The sequence below is a fragment of the Lagenorhynchus albirostris genome, chromosome 4, assembly GCF_949774975.1.
Source record: "Lagenorhynchus albirostris chromosome 4, mLagAlb1.1, whole genome shotgun sequence".
Lineage (NCBI taxonomy): Eukaryota > Metazoa > Chordata > Mammalia > Artiodactyla > Delphinidae > Lagenorhynchus > Lagenorhynchus albirostris.
The window spans coordinates 128,815,127-128,835,441 of NC_083098.1; the positions used below are offsets into that span (position 1 = coordinate 128,815,127).

General features: G+C 39.3%; 1 protein-coding gene across 1 annotated transcript in view; it reads right to left on the minus strand.

The window, feature by feature from the left end:
* TRPC3 (transient receptor potential cation channel subfamily C member 3) overlaps positions 1-20,315 on the minus strand; it is an 80,680-nt gene that overhangs the window by 18,828 nt on the left and 41,537 nt on the right. The window contains exons 6-10 of the mRNA XM_060147426.1: positions 19,425-19,658; positions 17,257-17,521; positions 13,039-13,234; positions 11,508-11,717; positions 7,942-8,025 (exon numbers count right to left, since the gene is read on the minus strand). Coding sequence (XP_060003409.1) covers positions 7,942-8,025; positions 11,508-11,717; positions 13,039-13,234; positions 17,257-17,521; positions 19,425-19,658 — 989 coding nt within the window. The remainder of the gene's footprint in view (positions 1-7,941; positions 8,026-11,507; positions 11,718-13,038; positions 13,235-17,256; positions 17,522-19,424; positions 19,659-20,315) is intronic.

A 20,315-nucleotide genomic window follows, 5' to 3' on the forward strand; every position in this document is an offset into this window, starting at 1 on the left:
CTCAACACTAAGACCCAGCTCCACTGAAGAGCCAGCAAACTCCAGTGCTGGATGCCCCATGCCAAACAACTAGCAGGACAGGAACACAACACCACCCATTAGCAGAGGGGCTCCCTAAATTAATACTAAGTTCACAGACACCCCAAAACACACCACCGGACGTGGATCTGCCCACCAGAAACGCAAGATCCAGCCCCACCCACAAGAACACAGGCACCAGTCCCCTCCACCAGGAAGCCTAGACAAGCCACTGAACCAACCTTAGCCACTGGGGGCAGATACCAAAAACAATGGGAACTATGAACCTGCAGCCTGTGAAAAGGAGACCCCAAACACAGTAAGTTAAGCAAAATGGAAAGACAGAGAAATATGCAGCAGATGAAGGAGCAAGGTAAAAACCCACCAGACCAAATAAATGAAGAGGAAATAGGCAGTCTACCTGAAAAACAATTCAGAGTAATGATAGTAAAGATGATCCAAAATCTTGTAAATAGAATGGAGAAAATACAAGAAATGCTTAATAAGGATGTAGAAGAACTAAAGAGAAATACAATGATGAACAACACAATATATGAAATTAAAAATACTCTAGAAGGAATCAATAGCAGAATAACTGAGGCGAAGAACGGATAAGAGACCTGGAAGATAAAATAGTGGAAATAACTACCGCAGATCATGATAAAGAAAAAAGAGTGAAAAGAATTGAGGACAGTCTCAGAGACCTCTGGGACAACATTAAAGGTACCAACACTTGAATTATAGGGGTCCCAGAAGAAGAGAAAAAGAAAGGGTCTAAGAAAATATTTGAAGAGATTATAGTTGAAAACTTCCCTAACATGGGAAATGAAATAGTCAATCAAGTCCAGGAAGCACAGAGAGTCCCATAGAGGATAAATCCAAGGAGAAACACACCAAGGCAATATTAATCAAACTATCAAAAATTAAATACAAAGAAAAAATACTAAAAGCAGCAAGGGAAAAGTGACAAATAACATACAAGGGAATCCCCATAAGGTTAACAGCTGATCTTTCAGCAGAAACTCTGCAAGCCAGAAGGGAGTGGCAGGACATATTTAAAGTGATGAAAGATTACTCTTCCCAGCAAGGATCTCATTCAGATTTGATGGAGAAATTAAAACCTTTACAGACAAGCAAAAGTTAAGAGAAATTGGCACCACCAAGCCAGCTTTACAACAAATGCTAAAGGAACTTCTCTAGGCAGGAAACACAAGAGAAGGAAAAGACCTACAATAACAAACCCAAAACAATTAAGAAAATGGGAATAGGAACATACATGTCGATAATTACCTTAAAGGTAAATGGGTTAAATGCTCCCACCAAAAGACACAGACTGGCTGAATGGATACAAAAACAAGACCCATATATATGCTGTCTACAAGAGACCCACTTCAGATGTAAAGACACATACAGACTGAAAGTGAGAGGATGGAAAAAGATATTCCATGCAAATGGAAATCAAAAGAAAGCTGGAGTAGCAATTCTCATATCAGACAAAATAGACTTTAAAATAAAGACTATTAAAAGAGACAAAGATGGACACTACATAATGATCAAGGGATCAATCCAAGAAGACGATATAACAATTGTAAATATTTATGCATCCAACATAGGAGCACCTCAATACATAAGGCAAATGCTAACAGCCATAAAAGGGGAAATTGACAGTAACACAATAATATCAGGGGACTTTAACACCTCACTTTCACCAATGGACAGATCATCCAAACTGAAAATAAATAAGGAAACACAAGCTTTAAATGACATATTAAACAAGATGGACTTAATTGATATATATAGGACATTCCATCCAAAAACAACAGAATACACATTCTTCTCAAGTGCTCATGGAACATTCTCCAGGACAGATCATATCTTGGGTCAAAAATCAGGCCTTGGTAAACTTAAGAGAATTGACATTGTAAAAAGTATCTTTTCCGACCACAATGCTATGACACTAGATATCAGTCACAGGAAAAAAGACTGTAAAAAATACAAACACATGGAGGTTAAACAGTACACTACTAAATAACCAAGAGATCACTGAAGAAATCAAAGAGGAAATAAAAAAATACCTAGAAACAAATGACAATGAAAACACCATGACCCAAAACCTATGGGATGCAGCAAAAGCAGTTCTAAGAGGGAAGTTTATAGCAATACAATCCTACCTCAGGAAACAAGAAACATCTCAAATAAACAACTTAACCTTATACCTAAAGCTATTAGAGAAACAAGAACAAAAAAAAAACCCCCAAAGTTAGCAGAAGGAAAGAAATTATAAAGATCAGATCAGAAATAAATGAAAAAGAAACGAAGGAAACAATAGCAAAGATGAATAAAACTAAAAGCTGGTTCTTTGAGAAGATAAACCACTATCCAGACTCATTAAGAAAAAAGGGGAGAAGACTCAAATCAACAGAATTAGAAATGAAAAAGAAGTAACAGCTGACCCTGCAGAAATACAAAGAATCATAAGGGATTACTACAAGCAACTATATTCCAATAAAATGTGCAACCTGGAAGAAATGGACACATTCTTAGAAAAGCACCACCTTCTGAGACTGAACTAGGAAGAAACAGAAAATACAAACAGACCAATCACAAGCATTGAAATTGAAACTGTGATTAAAAATCTTCCAACAAACAAAGGCCCATGACCAGATGGCTTCACAGGCAAATTCTATCAAACATTTAGAGAAGAGCTAACACCTATCCTTCTCAAACTCTTCCAAAATATAGAGGGAGGAACACTCCCAAACTCATTCTATGAGGCCACCATCATCCTGATACCAAAACCAGACAAAGATGTCACAACAAAAGAAAACTACAGACCAATATCACTGATGAACACAGATGCAAAAATCCTCAACAAAATACTAGAAAACAGAATTCAACAGCACATGAAAAGGATCATATACATCAAGTGGGGTTTATCCCAGGAATGCAAGGATTCTTTAATATATGCAAATCAATCAATGTGATACACCATATTAACAAATTGAAGGAGAAAAACCATATGATCATCTCAATAGATACAGAAAAAGCTTTTGACAAAATTCAACACCCATTTATGATAAAAACTCTCCAGAAAGTAGGATAGAGGGAACCTACCTCAACATAATAAAGGCCATATATGACAAACCCACAGCCAACATCATTCTCAATAGTGAAAAACTGAAAACCTTTCCTCTAAAATCAGGAACAAGGATGCCCACTCTCATCACTATTATCCAATATAGTTTTGGAAGTTTTAGCAACAGCAATCAGAGAGGAAAAGAAGAAGTAAAGCTGTCACTGTTTGCAGATGACATGATACTATACATAGAGAGTCCTAAAGATGCTATCAGTCTTAGAGGAAAACATAGGCAGAACACTCTTTGACATAAATCAGAGCAAGATCCTTTTTGACCCACCTCCTAGAGAAATGGAAATAAGAACAAAAATAAACACATGGGACCTAATGAAACTTAAAAGCTTTTGCACAGCATAGGAAACCATAAACAAGACCAAAAGACAACCCTCAGGATGGAAGAAAACATTTGCAAATGAAGCAATTGACAAAGGATTAATCTCCAAAACTTACAAGCAGCTCACGCAGCCCAATATCAAAAAAACAAACAACCTAATCCAAAAATGGGCAGAAGACCTAAATAGACATTTCTCCAAAGAAGATATACAGATTGCCAACAAACACATGAAAGGATGCTCAACATCACTAATTATTAGAGAAATGCAAATCAAAACTATAATGAGGTATCACCTCACACCAGTCAGAATGGCCAGCATCAAAAAATCTAAAATCAACAAATGCTGGAGAGGGTGTGGAGAAAAGGGAACCCTCTTGCACTGTTGGTGGGAATGTAAATTGATATAGCCACTATGGAAAACAGTATGGAGTTTCCTTAAAAAACTAAAAATAGAACTATCATACAAGCCAGCAATCCCACTACTGGGCATATACCCAGAGAAAACCATAATTCAAAGAGTCATGTGGGCTTCCCTGGTGGCACAGTGGTTAAGAATCTGCCTGCCAATGCAAGGGACATGGGTTCGAGCCCTGGCCCAGGAAGATCCCACATGCCACGGAGCAACTCAGCCCGCTTGCCACAACTAGTGAGCCTGAGCTCTAGAGCCTGCAATCCACAACTACTGAGCCCACGTGCCACAACTACTGAAGCCTGTGCGCCTAGAGACCATGCTCCGCAACAAGAGAAGCCATAACAATGAGAAGCCTGCACACCGCAACGAAGAATAGCCCCTGCTCACCGCAACTAGAGAAAGCCTGCGCGCAGCAGCAAAGACCCAACACAGCCATAAGTAATTAATTAAATAAATAAATGAGTCTTGTACCACAATGTTCATTGCAGCTCTATTTACAATAGCCAGGACATGGGAGCAACCTAAGTGCCCAGCGTCAGATGAATGGATAAAGAAGATGTGGCACATATATATATACAATGGAATATTACTCAGCCATAAAAAGAAACGAAAGTGAGTTATATGTAGTGAGGTGGATGGACCTAGAGTCTGTCATACAGAGTGAAGTAAGTCAGAAAAAGAAAAACAAATATCGTATGCTAACACATATATATGGAATCTAAGAATGGATCTGAGGACATGAGGAGGGGGAAGGGTAAGCTGGGACTAAGTGAGAGAGTGGTACTATCAAATGTAAAATAGATAGCTAGTGGGAAGTAGCCACAAGGCACAGGGAGATCAGCTCGGTGCTTTGTGAACACCTAGAGGGGTGGGATAGGGAGGGTGGGAGGGAGACGCAAGAGGGAGGAGATATGGGGATATATGTATATGTATAGCTGATTCACTTTGTTATAAAGCAGAAACTAACACACCATTGTAAAGCAACTATACTCCAATAAAGATGTTTTAAAAAAAGAAGATGCTATCAGAAAACTACTAGAGCTAATCGATGAAATTGATAAAGTAGCAGGATACAAAATTAATGCACAGAAATATCTTGCATTCCTATACACTAATGATAAAAAATCTGAAAGAGAAATTAAGGAAACACTCCCATTTACCACTGCAACACAAAGAATAAAATACCTAGGAATAAACCTACCTAAGGAGACAAAAGACCTATATGCAGAAAACTATAAGACACTGATGAAAGAAATTAAAGATGATACAAACAGATGGAGAGATATACTATGTTCTTGGATTAGAAGAATCGACAGTGTGAAAATGACTATACTACCCAAAGCAATCTACAGATTTAATGCAATCCCTATCAAACTACCAATGGCATTTTTCACAGAACTAGAAGAAAAAAATTCACAATTTGTATGGAAATACAAAAGAACTTAAATAGCCAAAGCAATCTTGAGAAAGAAAAATGGAGGTGGAGGAATCAGGCTCCCTGACTTCAGACTATACTACAAAGCTACAGTAATCAAGCCAGTATGGTACTGGCACAAAAACAGAAATATAGATCAATGGAACAGGATAGAAAGCCCAGAGATAAACCCACAAACATATGGTCACCTTATCTTTGATAAAGGAGGCAAGAATATACAATGGAGAAAAGACAGCCTCTTCAGTAAGTGCTGGGAAAACTGGACAGCTACATGTAAAACAATGAAATTAGAACACTCCCTAACACCATACACAAAAATAAACTCAAAATGGATTAAAGACCTAAATGTAAGACCAGACACTATAAAACTCTTAGAGGAAAACATAGTAAGAACACTCTTTGACATAAATCACAGCAACATCCTTTTTGACCCACCTCCTAGAGAAATGGAAATAACAAAAATAAACAAATGGGACCTAATGAAACTTAAAAGCTTTTGCACAGCAAAGGAAACCATAAACAAGACCAAAAGACAACCCTCAGAATGGGAGAAAATATTTGCAAATGAATCAACTGACAAAGGTCTGATCTCCAAAATTTACAAGCAGCTCAATATCAAAAAAACACACAACCCAATCCAAAAATGGGCAGAAGACCTAAATAGACATTTCTCCAAAGAAGATATACAGATTGCCAACAAACATATGAAAGGATGATCAACATCACTGATTATTAGAGAAATGCAAATCAAAACTACAATGAGGTATCACCTCACAGCAGTCAGAATGGCCATCATCAAAAAAATCTACAAACAATAAATGCTGGAGAGGGTGTGGAGAAAAGGGAACCCTCTTGCACTGTTGGTGGGAATGTAAATTGATACAGCTAATATGGAGAACAGTACGGAGGTTCCTTAAAAATCTAAAAGTAGAAGTACCATATGACCCAGCAATTCCACTACTGGGCATATACCCTGAGAAAACTGTAATTCAAAAAGAGTCATGTACCACAACGTTCATTGCAACTCTATTTACAATAGCCAGGACATGGGAGCAACCTAAGTGTCCATCGACAGATGAATGGATAAAGAAGATGTGGCACACATATACAATGGAATATTACTGAGCCATAAAAGAAATGAAAATGAGTTATTTGTAGTGAGGTGGATGGACCTAGAGTCTGTCATACAGAGTGAAGTAAGTCAGAAAGAGAAAAACAAATACCGTATGCTAACACATATATATGGAATCTTAAAAAAAAAACGGTTCTAAAAGTGGTTCTAGGGGCAGGACAGGAATAAAGATGCAAATGTAGAGAAGGGGCTTGAGGACACGGGGAGGGGGAAGGGTAAGATGGGGTGAAGTGAGAGAGTAGCCTTGACATATATACACTACCAAATGTAAAATAGATAGCTAGTGGGAAGCAGCCACATAGCACAGGGAGATCAGCTCGATGCTTTGTGACCGCCTAGAGGGGTGGGATAGGGAGGGTGGGAGGGAGATGCAAGAGGGAGGGGATATGGGGATATATATATACATATAGCCGATTTTCTTTGTTATACAGCAGAAACTAACACACCATTGTAAAGCAGTTATACTCCAATAAAGATGTTAAAAAAAAGAACATAAATTGGTACAAGCTCCATGAAAATCAGTTTGATAACAGCTAAAAAATTAAAATGCACATATACTTTAACCAGACAATTCTATAGGCTTGCACGTTTCAAATACCATGTATAGAAGGTTACTTACTTGTATTGCTTGTAATAGCTAAATATTGGCAATATCCTCTATTTCCATCAATAGAAGGCTGATCAATTAAATACAACCATATAATGGAACATAACGTAACCATTACAAAGTAAGGCTTTGACAGTCAGTGTGCTAAGCAATTTTGCAGAATGTGCTGCTTCCAAGAAAATCATATGAACAGGAGTACACCCATTAATTGACATTACCATTCATTATAAATTCTTTGATCCTCATTCTTGTGATCTTGTACTCAACAGAAATCTAAAGATTTGGTAGTCAAAGTGATCAACCAGATGGGAAGGACTATACCCTCTTCTGAGTTGGAAAATAGTGTTGAAATGTCACATCCAAGATCAAAGGGAAACAGGTATTTTAAAGCAGTACTGATGCAACAGTATAGCCTAAGATTCCATTTGAACAACAGATTATCTGGCAAAATGTACCAGGTTTTTTTGTACTGTGAGAACATTACTTTCCTAATATACCACATCTCCCACTGCTTTCTCAGCTCAAGGTGTATGAAAGTGATCTTCGGAAATTGTGGCAACACTTTGCTTTCAATATCACAAAGGAACTCTTCTTCCTCAGTCAAACAAACAAATAAACAAAACAACAGCAAGAAGAAGAAGAAGGAGAAGAAGAGGAAGAACTTGGACTCTGATTTCTAAAGCGCCCTCTAACATACCATTTTCTCTGTTCTGTTCTACCCTCACAGCACATCTGAAGAACAGAAGAATATAATTCTACTCACTTTTCTCACACACACACACACACATATGCACACACACACACATGAACACAGAGACATATATGGAACTACATACAGATAAAGAGATATGTCTAATGAATGCTTACCTGATAACGTGTTGGCGGATTGAGAATGCTGTTAAAACTGTGTGATTCAAAAACTCTTGAGTTAGACTGAGTGAAGAGGTTTAACTAGGAAAAAATACAATTAGCCTAGTAAATTAGAATACATTTATTTGGAAATCATAAATATAATCTACTTTATTCTCCCTAATAAATTTTCTGGAGTCAACATTTCCGAGGGACATTTTGTGGAAGCTGAGTTTTATGAATGACTTCATATATTTCCAAAGGCAAAAATTAATGTAAGCAACACGATCACATTTATCAAAATGTTGGACAGATGTACTGTAATAGAACTGTTTAACTGAAAAAATATTTTTAAAAGTTGTCTCGTGTTAAACATAATTGTTCCTGGGGTCCTTGTACACTTTATCAAAATGTCTTCATGGCATCTAGAAGGAGAAATTGCACAGAAGCAACTCTATCTGCTCCTGAGCCTGTGTTCCTCTCCTACACTTGAACAGATACACACTACAAGTTCAGAGGGTATAGGGTATCATTTGGTATTTTGTAATCCTAAAACATGAGCCAAAACAAAACGTCTTCCTAAGTATCTTGGAAGTACACTGTGCCAGGTTCAACACTTTGGAGAGAACTGGACTAAGGTATTTTGGCTTTTTTTCTTTTCTCTTTCTTTTTAAGGTTTAACTTTTGAGTGGGTAAGAACAGAAAGCAAGAGGAGACTGTCGTTACTGTCTACCCTTCACGTATGTGAACGGGGCCTGCATCTTATTCACAGATAAGCTGCTACCTATACAGTGTGATTCAAAGGCAGGGCCCTTTATCCAAGAAAATGTATTCACTCCACCACCTGTCTTCCCACCATCATAACTTAGGAAGCGGTGGGACACTAGAAGGGAAGGAAGTGGCACTTATAGGTAAGGATCCTCCCGGTTTTGTCCTCTTTCGATTGTGGCAGGAGAAAACCTCAGCTAACAAAGTTAATTTTCCTATTTGCCACTAGAGGTCAGTCTCTGACTGTTGACTGAGGTTAGAGGTAAACGTTAGATTGATTTCTTGAGGTTCCTTCCTGTCCTCTAAACAAGAAAAGCAGAAACATAATTTCTCCAAATGTTTACTAAATTCAGGAGACAGAGAGTATCTATAAAGATTAATAAGATTAAAGAGATAAAAACAGCTCATGAACAATTTAAGAAATAAAATCAAAACAGCAGGGCTTCCCTGGTGGCGCAGTGGTTGAAAGTCCGCCTGCTGATGCAGGGGACACGGGTTCGTGCCCCGGTCCAGGAAGATCCCACATGCCGCGGAGCGGCTGAGCTTGCACGTCCGGAGCCTGTGCTCCGCAACGAAAGAGGCCACAACAGTGAGAGGCCTGCGTACCGCAAAGAGAAAAAAAAAAGGAGGTTTTTTTTTTTTTTGGCCACACATGCGGGATCTTAGTTCCCTGACCAGGGATCAAACCTGTGCCCCCTGCAGTGGAAGCGCGGAGTCTTAGCCACTGGACCACCAGGGAAGTCCCCAAATGGCAGTTTTTAACCAGATATGGGCAGACTAGGAAGCCAAGCAGCATGGCTCCTGAAAGATCAGTGCTCAACCTTCTTCTGTTTCCAGCAACGTCTCTGAAGAAAGCTATTCTTCCTGCCGCTGTTGCAATACAGGCAGGAGAGGACACCCTAAACAGAACACAGCTGCCCCCCTCACATCCCTGTGAGCAAGCTGGGTTTTTTTGTTTTTGTTTTATAACAGGGGTCTAGGTAGCCACAGCCAACTTGAATGTGCTCCTCTCAACCTGTTAGTGTTTCTCCCCTTCTACATTATGACAGTATCAGGAATGAAGTCAAATGTCAGTGAAATCATTTGCCTACAGAAAGAAAACTTGAGGGTGTGAAGTGCTGGAGCTGTGAGTTCCCATGCTTGAACAGCTTCCCTTTTAAATAATAAAGCCTCAGAGAATAATAATCAATCCCCAGAGAAACAAACTGCCTTCCAAACAAAGTCCATCTCAGCAGTAGCAGGAGCTGCCCAGGATGGCAATTAGAACCCAACCCCTTTAAGACGCCAGCTAAGCTGCAGCTAAAGGCACAGCCCGTGGGGAGGAGGTGGGGCAGTAACCAAGCCAGAGCCACAGCTGCTCTGGGCAGGAGCAGCCAGGTGGGCAGGAGGCAGCCAGGTGCAGCAGAAGGAGTTAGACCTCTGAGGCCGGAAAACACCAATTCCACGACTACCCCCACACTGGCTAGCTCTTGTGACCTTGCATAGGTGAGTTGTTTTAATGGCTTCAGTGGTCTTATCTATAAAATGGGAATAATAATACCTACCTCACAGCGTTGCATGAGGTTCAAATGTACGGCAGAGCACTTTGTAAACTGTGAATGAGGAAGGGCACTGATATTTGTTGAGGCTGGAATTTTGTGCCTCTCGTATCCTCCTCACAATAACCCTGTGAAGTTTTCTCTCTTTCAGGTGAGACAACTATGGCTTAGGGTAATGAAGTGATTTATCCATGTTACTTTCTAATAAGCCTTAAGCCAGAATTGAAACCCAGGTCTAATGCCAAGGCTCTCTTCCTTACATTATGCTGCTTCTCACAGTATACAGTGAGATATTATTTGAAATCGTAGCCAATCACTGTCTTAAGAGCCTTAAGAGCCCATATTCAGGTCAAACAAAGAAGGTTTAAAAGGCTACCTTCTTAAAGAGTAAAATGTAGAGTATTACAAATCTTGGAAATGCACATCTCTTTTAAAAAGTGAGAAATTAAATCGCACTAATCCTGTCTTTTTCCCCAGCATCAACTGAGAAAAAATATGTACTTCGTGGAGGTAACATTGCTATATCGTGGGCTCCATTTTCACAACTTTTAGGCAAAATTATATTTTAATTTTGCTCCTGTCTGCTTCACTCCCTATTATTTGAGGTTCTGCCAATATCCTTCTGTCTCCTATACCAATTCTACCTCTGCAAATTAAGTTCCTGATTCCTGATACTAAAGAGCTAGCATGGAACTCATCTTTGTTAAAATACTTTGACTCAATCAGTGTGACTCAAGAACAAACCATTCTTGATTATTTATAAAAGGGAACATTTATGGTTAATATTTGGGGGTGCTCTTAAGTCTGTATCAAGTTTATGATATTAAAGGAAAAACGATTATTTAGCCCAATAAAGGGTTTCTACAAATAAGAATAATATGTTGGTGGTGAACTATATATACAACCAAGAGAAAAATATGAGGATAGAACTATTTAATTTCAGAATAACAATTGAGAAGCATGGAACACACACAAAAAAACAAAGTGTTTTCTAGCAATAACTTTTCTGTTTACTTTTAACAAGTTAAAGAAGTTTTTTGTTTGGTTGTTTCTAATTTGGTAGTTTACATGAAATTCTGACCAAAAACAAGGCATAGACTAAGTGACTTCTTGATATATTATGAAGACATTAAGTATTAGTCTATGAAAGACTATGGAATGGACGGTTACTTTCAACATCTTCTAAGTTCACACATAAAAATTATTGAACAAACGTCAAAAGACAAGGAGAAAGACAAAACATTTATCTTCAGGTCTCAGAAAGCTTTTGATACCTACCCTGGACTTTGAGTTACCCATTCCCATTTCTATATCCTTCTGTAGCCTTCTCCTTCTGCATCTGGAAAAGTTAATGATCCGCATGATGAAATAAACAAATGACTTTGGACTAGGAACCAGACTGAAGGGTGGAGGTAATGTTTTTCCATCATCAAAATACGATAACCAAAGTTTTGAGCGAGCAAACTTCCATTCTACGTCACTGTCATCCTGTGTCACAAAAACAGAAAAAATATAACAACTGATTTTAAAAACTAAAAAGTCTAGTAATTGATTTCAGTAGGATCTTAACAATGAACATACATTATGCTTTTGAAATACAAAAGTGGCATATATACATTTATCTGCATATTATCTCTATTGGGCTATATAATATCTAAGTAATATCATTTTCATGATATTTAAAATTTTTTTCTCTTCCATATGCCTCTGTCTGTACCCACTGAAATTTAACCAGAATTTCCTGTCCCCTATCTAAAAAACAAAGCATAAGCACAAGAAAAATTCAGGGTCGAGGAAGGATGAAAAGATTAATTCCTCCCTCCCTCCCCACCCCCTCCAATTCTGTGTATTCAACAATAGTTCTCCGTTCCCCTCCTCATCTACACCCATCCAAGCCAGGCTGTAGACACAGCATATCATAAAGGGCAAAGGAAAAAGACAGCAGCATTCAGATGAATTGCACTTTGGAGTTTATGTGTCTGCCATATGTACTCAAATGTCACATAAGGCCCCCAGTGGCCTGTGTCTGTCTTAATCTCCTTTTATCCTCAGTGCTGCCCCTGGTGGTGGGCATAAACATTCTATCTGGTAGGAAGAATGGAGAGAAGAAACGGAGCCCGTCCATGATTGGAAGAAGTTGGCTCAGTCATTTCACACTGCCCAGTCTGCCATTGCTACACCCAAGCAGGTGTTCAGAGTACCAGTTTTCAACTCTGGAGGACCTAACTTCTGCTTTGAGAACACTATTTTATGTGTTTCTAAAACACAGATAGAAAGACTCGATGGACTTAACAAACAGTAAAGCACTAAAGAGATACAGCACACTAAACTGGAGTACATAAGAAAATATATATACAGTGATGAAGAAAGGCACCAAATCGAGCCCAATCCCAAGCAAAAATAAAGTGATTTCTAGAATACTAAAAATTCTGACTAGATAAAGAACATCATCAAAGTTTACCAGGCACCTAGTAATTCCTCTACTGGGATCTTTCAGATGGTTGGCTGGCCAAAATAGGAGAGAATAATTTCCCTATGGCCAATACTTCTTCTAGACACTAATTCAGCAATATACCCTGAGAGAAGGCAGAGTGATGGTAAATTCATGAGGACCCTGCTGTGCTCCTAGAATATACTAGAAGGTGTATTACCACCTATCCAGATGGAAAACACAGAGAAAGGCCCTGCTTTGGTCTAAGCCTCTTTGTTGACGAGATCAGGAGCTCCAGCACAGGGCACAAAAGCAGACACAGTGTGCTATTAGAACGAAATGGCAAGGACAGACACAGTGGGTAGGAAGCAGATTTACCTCAATTTCTTGATAGGAGCTATTAATCATAGCAATGAGCATGTTGAGTAAAACAACCACCATAGTTACATTGTATATTCCATAAAGAACGTATCCAATATTCTCTATGAATTTGTGATCATATTTGAGCACAACGGAAGTCACTTCAGACAACCCAAATATTGACCAAAACAAAGTCTTGAAACTTTCTTCTACACTGTTGAAAGAATAAGGTACAAAGTAAATAAATAAACAGTTTTCAGTATGAAAAAGTCAAAAGTAAAAACAAGTTAAGGTCTGAATACTGCACAGACGTAAAATGCTATTGTATTAAACTATCATCATAATACCCCGATCATAACAATTTTGTTATAATATTTAATAGAAAATTTTCTCTCAGGTTTTTAGGAACTGGTGATTAAATGGTGCCGATACCTAGTTTTTCTTTAAGTTATCATCAAGTGAAAATTTTCCGAGCTTGGCAGGTGAAAGTTGAAGTCATGCCCCAATACCCATTCCTTTTTCCTAGAAGGATGGAAGTTTGGGGTTTGACTTTGTAGGTGGTTTAGGAATTTAAGTCGGGTTTTCTGGAGTAGAACAAGATTAGGATTAAAATTATATACCCACTTCAAAAAAGAGTATGTACAAACGTATTCCTTGCAGCATGGCAGCAGGGAAGAATGAAAACTAACAGAATATCTATCAATAGAAGAGTGGGTAAATAATTCTGGTACATCTATAAATGGATTGCTATGCAGCCACTGGGAAAAAAATGAGACCTACCTGGCTTTATGTGTTTATATAAAATGATATCCAAGATATATAAGAGAAAAAATGAGATGTAACAAGTGTGAAATAGTCTACTGTTTTAACAACAAAGAGGGGTATACAAACTCTTATATTCTTGTTTATGCAAAAACCATCTCTGAAAGTAACCAAAAGAAACCATTGCCTCTGTACCTAAGGAGAACCTAAGAGACTGGTGTCCAAGGCTGAGGAAGGGGACAGGCTCTTCACTGTAGATACTGCTCTACATGTATTTTTCACCACAAGAATATATTACCTACCTAAAAGTTTTACTTAAGTGGAAGTGAAGAGAAGGCAACGGAATTAAAGATTCCTATTCTTTTCCCTTCATTTATATAGTCTACTTCCTGATTCTTCCATCACAGCAGTTAGCACTTAAGCCCTCCCCAGACTAATTACCTACTTGTATCCCTTAAATGAACTATGCCGACTGAATTTGGCTGGTTTTGTCATACAACCGAGTGGTAGTCACTGATCTGTGAACCATGAGAATAATCCTTAAACAGTTACACATGTAGAATTCCAGTAAAAAAGGAGGGTTCCAAAGTAAGCCCTTTTTTTTTTCAAGGAAATAGTACTTTTTTTGGTTTGTTACAACAGATGCTAAACAACAATTTTATAGATTTGCAGGTTTTAGTACTAGTTTAATTCAATCATTCAACAAGTATTGAAGGAGCACCTATTACGTTATAGAAATTGTGCTAGACACAATTTCTATAGAGGGTTCTATAGAGGATAGAGGGTTCAATAGAAAGGTTCCTGTTCCTGTAGAGTTACTCTCGATTATGAAACATCTGATGATGTGATGTTATAGCACAGATGCCAAAGGAAGAATAAGAAAGACTATTAGCCTCTTTGTTCCTGCCGTGAATTTAACAGCATCACAAAGTGTCCCCACTCCCTCCTCTTCCTTTGCAAACCTTCCCACCTCTAACGCTGGGAATATAGATTCATGAGAATCCACACGTGTGGGGAGAGGGGGGGAGGGAAAAGGAGAGGACACCGGCAGTTCCTAAGCTCCTACTACGGGCAAGAGGCTTTACATAAATTACCTTCCATATCCTTACAATGACCTGATTCAAACCTTATTGTGCTTTTTTTTTTTTGGCCTCACCACGGGGCATGGAGGAATCTTAGTTCCCCGATCAGGGATTGAACCCGTACCCCCTGCAGTGGAAGCACAGAATCTTAACCACTGGACCACCAGGGAAGCCCCTACAATACTTATTTTGAAAACAAGAAACTAATACTGAGAAATGTTAAGATACTTAACCAAAGACCACAGCTAGAAAAGAGCAGACGTTGCATTCACAGCCAGGTCTGCCTGATTTTCCAGCCTATGGTCTTTGCACCATATCGTGTTGCCAGGTCCTCACACAAAGCAGTGACGAAATGTAGTAGATAAGATGAGTTCTCACAGAGGTCAAAGGGGTACTACTGTGTGCAGGATCTCTCTGTCCTTCCCCCCTGGGTTCAAACAGAATTTTTTTTTTTCATCAATAAAGTGAGTTTCAGTTCTCTTTCACCCCTACGATCTGCTCTATATTAACTACTTGGAAAAATTCATTTCAAAACAATTTAGATGCCTGGAAGGGCTGGATATTCTACTTTAGTCCACAGGGAACTTACTGAAGGTCTAGTTTGTTTTCAGCTGTGGCATTACAGGGCACAGAGGGTACAAACGGCGGCACGGAGGACCTTCTGATCTCCTCACCTGGAAGGACCACAGTACAGACGGAGGGCCCGCCTCCCTGACCGCTAAACAGCAATGGGTGACAGAGGATCTGGCAATGTGGACTTCTCCATGCTGAAGGAACTTAAAGGGACAATCACTAAAAAAGCTCATTCAAGGAAGACTTCATGCGGAAGGTAGGCCTCCAGTGCAGAGGTCAGTATGATCAAAGGAAGGAAGTGGTACTACTGTATAGTGGACGGTACAATGTTTAGTTATAATTTCTTCTTCTTCAACTCCCTGTACTGAATAATGATACATTAACATAAAAGCCAATGCTCCAGGACTTCCTTTGTGGTGCAGTGGTTAAGAATTCACCTGCCAATGCAGGGGACACGGGTTTGATCCCTGGCCCAGGAAGATCCCACATGCCACGGAGCAACTAAGCCCGAACGCCACAACTACTGAGCCTGTGCTCTCGGGCTCTCGTGCCACAACTACTGAGCCTGCATGCTGCAACTACTGAAGCCCACGCACCTAGAGCCCATGCTCCACAGCAAGAGAAGCCACCGCAGTGAGAAGCCCACACACCACAACGAGGAGTAGTCCCCACTCGCTGCAACTAGAGAAAGCCCGCACGCAGCAATGAAGCCCCACTGCAGTCAAAAAAAAAAAAAAAAAGAAAAGCCAATGCTTCTTTTTGAAATAATAGTAATGGCTACAAAATGATGAAACTAAATTTAATGTCATACATAATGTAAGAGATATCCAGTATTAAAAATTTGCTACCCAATTCTCTTAAAATAGCTAGTTTTATCTAGAATTTCCCTGAGTTTTGATCCACTCTGTGATCAAACATTCACTAAACTCAAAGAGATGAGCCTTTGGAGCAATGTAATCTCACACAAGCACTGTTTCTGTTTTTTGTTTTCTTAGGTTTTCTCCATCCCTTTCCTTTTTTTCTTTTTTCGGTATAGCTGATGTACGATATTACATAAGTTTCAGGTGTACAACACAGTGATTCACGATTTTTAAAGGTTATATTCCATTTACAGTTGTGACGAAATGTTGGCTATGTTCCCTGTGCTGTACAGTACATCCTTGAGCCTATGTTACACCCCATAGTGTATGCCTCCTAGCCCCCCCCCCGATTATTACACGGCCCCACTGGTAACCACTAGTTTGTTCTCTACATCTCTGAGTCTGTTCCCTTTTTGTTATATTCACTAGTTTGTTGTATTTTTTAGATTCCACATATAAGTGATAGCACATGGTTTGTCTTTCTCTGACTTATTTCAATTAGCGCACTCCACAAGTCTATCCACATCTTCTTTATCCATTCCTCTGTTGATGAACACTTAAGTTTGTTTCTATATCCTGGCAATTGTAAATAACGCTGCTATGAACACTGGGGTGCATGTCTCTTTTTGAATTCGTGTTGTTTTTTTTTTCTTATATATACCCAGGAATGGCATTGCTGGATCATATGATAGTTCTATCTTTAGTTTTTTGAGAAACTTCCATACTGTTTTCCACAGTGGCAGCACCAATTTGCATTCCCACCAACAGTGTACAAGGGCTCCCTTTTCTCCACATACTCGCTAACATTTGTTATTTGAGGCACTAACTATGTTTAATGGATTATTTTCCTGCTCTTAAAAACATCTTTATGACAATCAGTGAAAAAAATTTTTTTGCTTCATCTAGACTTGTTAGAATTTCCCTTCATCCTACCTTTTTTTGTAAAATGTTTTACTTACGTGGTAAAAGCAGCATTTACTTTAGCCCCAAGGTAGTAAGAATAGAGTATGAACATGCCAATCATAAAAGCAAGAAACACCATAATAAAGAGGACCATGAACTTAAATATGTCCTTCACAGTCCTTCCAAGAGAGATCTGTAAGGGGCCGAAGCTCTCATTCGCAGGGAGGATGTAGGCGATCCGAGAAAAGCTGAGCACGACAGCTATGGCATAGAGACCTTCAGATATGATCTGAGGGTCAGAAGGGAGCCATTTATCTCTGGCTGCAAGAAAAGAGAGACAAAGATTAAAGACGGAACTTTCTATTCATTGCTAACTACGTGGAATACCTTAAATAGGATCTACCTTGTAGGTAGGTGGTTATTATCTCAATTGAAACTACTCTACATTTAATGAACTGTCCAGGCACTATTTTTCAGGTTAAACCAGAAACATATGAATTCTACATTCATATGGTTTCTTTTAATGGAGGAAACGCTATTATAAAGATACAAAGCTGACTTCACATTGAGCAGAAGCAGAATATAGTACAAGAGATGAAAAAAGAGGTGAAAACGCTTCATTAGATACAGACTGTGTCCAGGATGACAAAACAACTGACCTGACTGATTTGTCCCCTCGGTTACCAGATTTATTGACCGGCTATTTTATCATCCTATAGGCTCAGTTGGCACAAATCTTCTTTTCCCTAGTTCATGGGAAAACTAGGTCATCTAACAGTTTATGCAAGTAAAATGTCATATTATAAGAAGTGAGAATGTCACTGAATCACAATGGTGCTGTCAATGTGATGTCTGAGCAACACAGCTGGTTCCTGGAAAGTATAAAATGCTACTGAGGTGCAAAAATCTTGGCAACAGATTCTGAATGAGGACCCCCAACACCCCTTTCAAGGTTATTTTAGTAAGTTCACAGCAGACTACTGGGTACTCATTTCCCTGAAAGATCAGCAAAACACTATGTGGTTAATTCTGTGAGAACTGGGTCACTCCCAGAAGGATGGTGCACTGCAGACATTTCCAACAACAACAAAAATGAACATTTATTGAATGTTTAATATGTACCAGACACTGTGCTTTCAATGACTCTATGGATCTGAGGTTATTATTCTCTTCTCAAAGATGCAGAAACCAAGACTTAGAAAGGTTAAAAACTTGATCAAAGTCACAGTAAAGAGTGAAGCCTAAATTCACAAATTTCCATTCCTCCCGATGACAGTCATTAGACACACACAAGTAAATTTAAATAAGAAGGTACTGAAATAGTCAAGATATATGTTACACACAAATACAATCTAAGCTATTTCCTTAATTATAAGTGGTAATCACTTGCTCATTTGACCCTTAGTATATAAAAATCTTTGCTTGCTGACAATAAGAGGTAATGTGTTTAAATTTCACAATGTGTAAAACGTGCACCTTCATTTTAGAGCATGCACTCAGCCTTCTTCAATAATGTTAACACGCTGCTGGTACGTATCACAGTGTACTTATAAAGAGTTATTCCTTACAATCAGAACACATTTAAACTCTGTGCCTGAGTTTCCTTATCTGTAAAATGAGGGTTAGACAATGACTGCTAAAATCTTTTCCAGGTTTAAGATTTTGCAACTATATGAAAATTTGCTAATTGCGGCTTCCCAATTTCGCCTCAAGGGAAGGGAAGCTAACATTGCTTAATATGGGTTTGCAGTGGGCAAGGAAGGCATCGGTAACCATGCACATCTGATGTCACTGGGGTCTCCTGCTCTCATGATCTACAGAAGCCTGGCTTCTCCATCCCATGTCGGTCATAGGAGCACAACATCCTTCCCAGCATTTCTGCTGGTTCTGCAAAGCTTACATTCTCACTGTCACTTTAGCTCCTATTTCCTGCCTCTGCTGAATTTTTGTTCACTTCCCTCTACAGCAGTTTAGCACCTTTTATTATTTTATCTTCTCTAACCCAGGCTCTCATCTTCCACATCAAACAATTTAGCAAGCTATTTTCCCCCCAATTAAAGACAATTTCATGTCCTAAGAATATATAAGCATAATCATGATGTTAGGCTTAAAGGTAATTTTCTCCCACCTTGCAATACCTCCTTTTTATAGATGTGAAAACTGAAGCACAGAGAAGTAAACTAATTTGATGAGACAAAAGAGGACTCTGCAGCTGATAACTTACCATAAGTGAAATACTGTATCTCTGGTGGAAGTGTAACTTCACTGAGGTCGCTCTCTTGGACATAACTGTCCACATAGTGTTGTGCTTTTGTCGCCTGAAGGAAAGCCAGGAATCTGGCTGTGAAAGCAGCAATGAAGATGGAGAGCATCCCAAAGTCTAGGACATTCCACAACTGCAAAATGTATTCCCTGGGTCCTTCCAGCCAGAGCTCCTTACACTCAGACCACATCATTCCTGTCACAAGATGCACAGATTACAGACAAGAGTTTACTGCTTGGATAGGGAAGCTACTATTTCGCCCACCATCTGTCCCCACCTATAAAATGCCCCAGTGTAAAGCATGCCACTGGGCACTGTAGAGCACTGATGGACTACAGTTCGGGAAGGGAGGTGCTGGGCAGAGTTAAGTGAAAGAAGCAGCTTCGACCAAAGGAATGATTCACTCCATCAAGTTAGATTTTGGTGAAACATAATTCTACATGTGGCACCAGAAATGGTGCTACTCTTATGAGGGTAGGGCAGGAGGGAGGGAAGGAAATAAGCAAGGAAGGTTCTTCACATCAAATGATTTTGGCCCATGAAACACTTGGAGGAGAGGAGCAAATTCATCTTTATAAAATGACAATGGTTAATTATCAAATCATGGTAATTATTAGAGAAATAAGCCCCTAATTGAAAACCCTACTCTACACTTTTTTTTTTTTTGCGGTACGCGGGCCTCTCACTGCTGTGGCCTCTCCCGTTGCGGAGCACAGGCTCCGGACGCGCAGGCTCAGCGGCCATGGCTCACGGGTCCAGCCGCTCCGTGGCATGTGGGATCTTCCCGGACCAAGGCACGAACCCGTGTCCCCTGCATCGGCAGGTGTACTCCCAACCACTGCGCCACCAGGG